This window comes from Mytilus edulis, chromosome 2, assembly GCF_963676685.1.
Source record: "Mytilus edulis chromosome 2, xbMytEdul2.2, whole genome shotgun sequence".
NCBI lineage: Eukaryota > Metazoa > Mollusca > Bivalvia > Mytilida > Mytilidae > Mytilus > Mytilus edulis.
In genome coordinates, this window is record NC_092345.1 from 74,772,952 (window position 1) to 74,780,287 (window position 7,336).

General features: G+C 34.8%; 1 protein-coding gene across 1 annotated transcript; it reads right to left on the reverse strand.

Annotated features, from left to right (window-relative positions):
* Window positions 1-1,897: 1,897 nt before the first annotated feature.
* On the reverse strand, window positions 1,898-7,059 carry LOC139511017 (uro-adherence factor A-like). Its single transcript, XM_071297582.1, has 5 exons — window positions 6,970-7,059; window positions 5,452-6,295; window positions 4,395-5,198; window positions 3,833-4,141; window positions 1,898-2,301 (listed from the first exon to the last, which is right to left on the reverse strand). The coding sequence occupies exons 1-5, from the start codon at window positions 7,057-7,059 to the stop codon at window positions 1,898-1,900; spliced, it is 2,451 nt and encodes an 816-aa protein (XP_071153683.1).
* Between the last annotated feature and the right edge of the window lie 277 nt (window positions 7,060-7,336).

Sequence of the window (7,336 nt, forward strand, 5' to 3'; positions counted from 1 at the left end):
GGAATTTAGTATTGATTTTCTAAACAGTCAAAATGTCAGTGCTGATACCACACCCCCTCCCAAAATCCTTATTGACAAACGATGTTCTTGGCTTGGATTGAGCAAATAAACATACGATTGGTAAATACTATTTTTGAGTTCCTAATCCTACCCGTTTCTAACTTGGGTTATCTTCCTCCACTTGTAACACATGATGCATTCGTTTGTTAGAATGTATACATGAACGTTTCAGTTGGAAAGCAGGTCACGGTTTGACCCCAAGTCTATCAGCAACAATAGAGTCACGTGACCGTGAAAATTCAGTAAAACTACGGGTGAGACAAACCTCAATTTTACTAACTAAATACCACTGTAGTTAAAAAAACTTCATGACCCAAATAATCTCCAAATAATCTTGAATATCGTCAAAACTTACACATCAAATCAAAGTCCTTCATTCTTTATTTTATCTTTAAACTTGAAGTTTGTGTGAAAATTGTCAAGTCTCCTGATCGAAAAATATGAATGTTTTCGAGGAAACTAAAAATAATGGGCTGAATTTAAATTTAATAAAGCATCTCATTAAGATAAACACTCGATATGAATATCTAGCCAATTGAATTTTGGATACGCAAACGTCAAGTTATTTTCGACACGAAGCGGTGTTTTTTTTTGCCGATTTGTGCAAGAAGTTACCTCCCCTTGATATCACAAGTCAAAAATAAAAACCCAGCAAAATGAATAAAAAGCAGTTTACTTCACCAAAACAAAGGGGAAATTAAATGAAATTCGATTTACAACATTTTTATTATAATATAAAGAAGAAATACTTCCCTGCTTTTCAGAGATGGATTTAATGTAAATATTAAAAGACAAAATTTGAGTTAAAATTAAGAAATTTAAACATATTTATATTTTTTTCAGCTTTTTTTATATGAGTCAGCTCTGGCTGATGGAATTTACTTTGCAATGTTTATAAATGTTTATATATATGGAATCACTTCTTGTAGAATATTTTTAAAACACTTCTAATAATGTTTAATGCAATAAAACATATTTTATACAGTTTGAATCATCTTTCTGAAGAAAAAAAATAATAAATAATACTGATCATTATTATTTTGTATTCTATCAATTGGGACGAAGAGTCGGACAATAATTTTCTTCAAAGTAAAAAAGCCTTTTAACTCAAGCCTTTGTTTCTTAGTTAAACATTACAGTGCTGCCTAGAAAATGTCAAAATATTACAGAAAAAGGATAAGTTCTACCAAACATTTTGACAGAAATATCTATTAAAATTATACTTTAAGTGAAAGTGACATAATTGACTTTTCTCCTGTAGTCAATTAAAATCTGTTTCAAAAGAGGGACGAAAGATACCAAAGGGACAGTCCGGTAAATAGTCTAACTCGGTAGGTCACATTCATGAAAGGAAAGGGGATTGTAGTTACGACGTAAGGAACATATCCGATATCATTTGTGAAACGGTTATTCCATAACGGTCAACCAACTCGTGATGGCGTCCGTAAAATTTACGAAGGGATGATTTCAACTTCACCATTTGGAACTCTTGGTTTAATAGCTTCCTTGTGAGTAGCAACCCTCTATCAAGAAAATCATGATAGGAAATGCAAGCACGGGAATATCGTATTAATTGGGAGATATATACCCCGTATGCAGGTGCTGCTGGAATGTTGCTACTTAGAAATGGATAGTTCACAATTGGAAAGCTGAAATCATCTCTTTTGTCGTAACGTTTTGTTTTCAACCGACCCTCATTGTCAATTTCCAGATGTAAGTCAAGATATGAAGCCGACTTAACTGTATCTGTAGTATCCTTCAAACTCTGTTATGCAGCTATTGTTGTTATCTGTTTCAAACTCTGTCCTGTAGCTAATGTTGTTATCTGTTTCAAACTCTATTCTGCAGCTATTGTTGTTATCTGTTTCAAACTCTGTTCTGCAGCTATTGTTGTTACCTGTTTCAAACTCTGTTCTGCAGCTATTGTTGTTATCTGTTTCAAACTCTGTTCTGCAGCTATTGTTGTTATCTGTTTCGAACTCTGGTCAGCAGCTATTGTTGTTATCTGTTTTAAACTCTGTTCTGCAGCTATTGTTGTTATCTGTTTCAATCTCTGTTCTGTAGCTAATGTTGTTATCTGTTTCAAACTCCGTTCTGTAGCTAATGTTGTTATCTGTTTCAAACTCTGTTCTGTAGCTGATGTTATCTGTTTCAAACTCTGTTCTGCAGCTATTGTTGATATCTGTTTCAAACTCTGTTCTGCAGCTATTGTTGCTATCTGTTTCAAACTCTGTTCTGCAGCTATTGTTGTTATCTGTGTCAAATAGTTATCAAAGGTACCAGGATTATAATTTAGTACGCCAGACGCGCGTTTCGTCTACATAAGACTCATCAGTGACGCTCATATCAAAATATTTATAAAGCCAAACAAGTTCAAAGTTGAAGAGCATTGAGGATCCAAAATTCCAAAAAGTTGTGCCAAATACGGCTAAGGTAATCTATGCCTGGAATAAGAAAATCCTTAGTTTTTCGTAAAATTCAATGTTTTGTAAACAGGAAATTTATAAAAATGACCACATTATTGATATTCATGTCAACACCGAAATGTTGACTACTGGGCTGGTGATACCCTCGGGGACGAAACGTCCACCAGCAGTGGCATCGACTCAGTGGTGTAAATAGTTATCAAAGGTACCAGGATTATAATTTAGAACGCCAGACGCGCGTTTCGTCTACATAAGACTCATCAGTGACGCTCATATCAAAATATTTATAAAGCCAAACAAGTTCAAAGTTGAAGAGCATTGAGGATCCAAAATTCCAAAAAGTTGTTCCAAATACGGCAAAGGTAATCTATGCCTTGGATAAGAAAATCCTTAGTTTTTCGTAAAATTCAATGTTTTGTAAACAGGAAATTTATAAAAATGACCACATTATTGATATTCATGTCAACACCGAAATGTTGACTACTGGGCTGGTGATACCCTCGGGGACGAAACGTCCACCAGCAGTGGCATCGACCCAGTGGTGTAAATAGTTATCAAAGGTACCAGGATTATAATTTAGTACGCCAGACGTGCGTTTCGTCTACATAAGACTCATCAGTGACGCTCATATCAAAATAGTTATAAAGCCAAACAAGTTCAAAGTTGAAGAGCATTGAGGATCCAAAATTCCAAAAAGTTGTGCCAAATACGGCTAAGGTAATCTTTGCCTGGGATAAGAAAATCCTTAGTTTTTCGTAAAATTCAATGTTTTGTAAACAGGAAATTTATAAAAATGACCACATTATTGATATTCATGTCAACACCGAAATGTTGACTACTGGGCTGGTGATACCCTCGGGGACGAAACGTCCATCAGCAGTGGCATCGACCCAGTGGTGTAAATAGTTATCAAAGGTACCAGGATTATAATTTAGTACGCCAGACGCGCGTTTCGTCTACATAAGACTCATCAGTGAAGCTCATATCAAAATATTTATAAAGCCAAACAAGTTCAAAGTTGAAGAGCATTGAGGATCCAAAATTCCAAAAAGTTGTGCCAAATACGGCTAAGGTAATCTATGCCTGGGATAAGAAAATCCTTAGTTTTTCGTAAAATTCAATGTTTTGTAAACAGGAAATTTATAAAAATGACCACATTATTGATATTCATGTCAACACCGAAATGTTGACTACTGGGCTGGTGATACCCTCGGGGACGAAACGTCCACAAGCAGTGGCATCGACCCAGTGGTGTAAATAGTTATCAAAGGTACCAGGATTATAATTTAGTACGCCAGACGCGCGTTTCGTCTACATAAGACTCATCAGTGACGCTCATATCAAACTCTGTTCTGTAGCTAATGTTGTTATCTGTTTCAAACTCTGTTCTGTAGCTAATGTTGTTATCTGTTTCAAACTCTGTTCTGTAGCTGATGTTGTTATCTGTTTCAAACTCTGTTCTGTAGCTATTGTTGTTATCTGTTTCAAACTCTGTTCTGTAGCTGATGTTGTTATCTGTTTCAAACTCTGTTTAGCAGCTATTGTTGTTATCTGTTTCAAACTCTGTTCTGTAGCTGATGTTGGTATCTGTTTCAAACTCTGTTCTGCAGCTATTGTTGATATTTGTTTCAAACTCTGTTCTGCAGCTATTGTTGCTATCTGTTTCAAACTCTGTTATGCAGCTATTGTTCTTATCTGTTTCAAACTCTGTTCTGCAGCTATTGTTGTTATCTGTTTCAAACTCTGTTCTGCAGCTATTGTTGTTATCTGTTTCAAACTCTGGTCAGCAGCTATTGTTGTTACCTGTTTCAAACTCTGTTCTGCAGCTATTGTTGTTATATGTTTCAAACCCTGGTCAGCAACTATTGTTATCTGTTTCAAACTCTGTTCTGCAGCTATTGTTGTTACCTGTTTCAAACTCTGTTTTGCAGCTATTGTTGTTATCTGTTTCAAACTCTGTTCTGCAGCTATTGTTGTCAGCAACTATTGTTGTTATCTGTTTCAAACTCTGTTCTGCAGCTATTGTTGTTACCTGTTTCAAACTTTGTTCTGCAGCTATTGTTGTTATCTGTTTCAAACTCTGTTCTGCAGCTATTGTTGTTATCTGTTTCGAACTCTGGTCAGCAGCTATTGTTGTTACCTGTTTCAAACTGTGTTCTGCAGCTATTGTTGTTATCTGTTTCAAATTCTGGTCAGCAGCTATTGTTATTACCTGTTTCAAACTCTGTTCTGCAATTATTGTTGTTATCTGTTTCAAGCTCTGGTCAGTGGCTATTGTTGTTATCTGTTTCAAACTCTGTTCTTCAGCTATTGTTGTAATCTGTTTCAAACTCTGTTCTGCAGCTATTGTTGTTATCTGTTTCAAACTCTGTTTTGCAGCTATTGTTGTTATCTGTTTCAAGCACTGTTCAACTGCTATTGTTGTTATCTGTTTCAAACTCTGGTCAGTAGCTATTGTTGTTATCTGTTTCAAACTCTGTTCTTCAGCTATTGTTGTTACCTGTTTCAAACTCTGTTTTGCAGCTATTGCTGTTATCTGTTTCAAACTCTTGTCAGCAGCTATTGTTGTTATATGTTTCAAACTCTGGTCAGTAGCTATTGTTGTTATCTGTTTCAAACTCTGTTCTTCAGCTATTGTTGTTACCTGTTTCAAACTCTGTTTTGCAGCTATTGCTGTTATCTGTTTCAAACTCTTGTCAGCAGCTAGTGTTGCTATCTGTTTCAAACTCTGTTATGCAGCTATTGTTCTTATCTGTTTCAAACTCTGTTCTGCAGCTATTGTTGTTATCTGTTTCAAACTCTGTTCTGCAGCTATTGTTGTTATCTGTTTCAAACTCTGGTCAGCAGCTATTGTTGTTACCTGTTTCAAACTCTGTTCTGCAGCTATTGTTGTTATATGTTTCAAACCCTGGTCAGCAACTATTGTTATCTGTTTCAAACTCTGTTCTGCAGCTATTGTTGTTACCTGTTTCAAACTCTGTTTTGCAGCTATTGTTGTTATCTGTTTCAAACTCTGTTCTGCAGCTATTGTTGTCAGCAACTATTGTTGTTATCTGTTTCAAACTCTGTTCTGCAGCTATTGTTGTTACCTGTTTCAAACTCTGTTCTGCAGCTATTGTTGTTATCTGTTTCAAACTCTGTTCTGCAGCTATTGTTGTTATCTGTTTCGAACTCTGGTCAGCAGCTATTGTTGTTACCTGTTTCAAACTGTGTTCTGCAGCTATTGTTGTTATCTGTTTCAAATTCTGGTCAGCAGCTATTGTTATTACCTGTTTCAAACTCTGTTCTGCAATTATTGTTGTTATCTGTTTCAAGCTCTGGTCAGTGGCTATTGTTGTTATCTGTTTCAAACTCTGTTCTTCAGCTATTGTTGTAATCTGTTTCAAACTCTGTTCTGCAGCTATTGTTGTTATCTGTTTCAAACTCTGTTTTGCAGCTATTGTTGTTATCTGTTTCAAGCACTGTTCAACTGCTATTGTTGTTATCTGTTTCAAACTCTGGTCAGTAGCTATTGTTGTTATCTGTTTCAAACTCTGTTCTTCAGCTATTGTTGTTACCTGTTTCAAACTCTGTTTTGCAGCTATTGCTGTTATCTGTTTCAAACTCTTGTCAGCAGCTATTGTTGTTATATGTTTCAAACTCTGGTCAGTAGCTATTGTTGTTATCTGTTTAAAACCCTGGCCAGCAGCTATTGTTGTTATCTGTTTCAAACTCTGGTCATCAGCTATTGTTGTTACCTGTTTCAAACTCTGGTCAGCAGCTATTGTTGTTATCTGTTTCAAACTCTGGTCAGTAGCTATTGTTCTTATCTGTTTCAAACATGGTTAATACAAAGATGTTTTACATATTTCTGTTTGTGCATCAATTGTTAAGCTGGTTATGAAATTTGAATAACATACATGTTTTATGTTTTAAATAGAGTATGCTCGTCTTACATTGGAAGGGTTGGTGACTCTAACCAGAGTATAGTACTGTCGACTACAGGGAACTGTGTGACAGTGAGTAATACCAACGTACCTTGTACATATCACAATATATATTAAGGAATATTGCAATTCTTTTGTGAATTACATTCAGTAAGACATGTGTAATCATTTTTTAAGACATTTACAATGAGACATCTCTCTAGTTTTATAGACTCTCTACTCTAAACTGACAACATTTTTTTGTATCATAGCACACAAACATACGTACATTCGTGTTTATCATGCATTGAATCACCACAAGGAAATAGAATGAAAAAATGATTTATGAATGGATTTGGAATGAATTTGACTTATTGTTCCAATGTTTGCGACGCTGAAAAACACTTTCTTTTTATTTTCTTAATAGAAATTTTAATGACAAGTATAATGTAAACTAAGCTGTCATATTTATGTGATCAATATAGAAACAACATTTATTTAAATGATTATCTTATATTTTATTCATATGATACTTCAAGAAAATATAGCCTATTGAATCTTTTGCTCCATGCACTTACCATAAGTCGCGCTATAGGAGAATAAACATGCAATTGTGATTCAGTTGAGAGACAGTTTAATTTTGTATGGTCATTATACCATGGAATCATTGCAATCAAGCTATTCTAGCTATTGATTAAATAAAGTGTGGTTCATCAAAATCTGTATAACATATATATTTATTACCTATTTTATTGTTGCAAATTACAATATTATGATAATCTTTTAATAAAAAGCGATTCCTATCCACATGTAAACATAAAACTAAAGGATGTGGTATGATTCCTATTTACGTGTAAACATAAATGAGAGGATGTGATATGATTCCTATTTACGTGTAAAAATAAATGAGAGAATGTGGTATGATTCCTATCCACATGTAAACAT

Bases quoted from the DNA above. Each gene is read 5' to 3' on its own strand.
- LOC139511017 (XM_071297582.1), bottom strand. From the start codon at position 7,059: ATGATTCCATGGTATAATGACCATACAAAATTAAACTGTCTCTCAACT. The intron at 5,199-5,451 runs GTAACAACAATA...TGAAACAGATAG, and splicing joins CAAAACAGAGTTTGAAACAG to CAACACTAGCTGCTGACAAG. The intron at 4,142-4,394 runs GTAACAACAATA...TGAAACAGATAG, and splicing joins CAAAACAGAGTTTGAAACAG to CAACAATAGCTGCAGAACAG.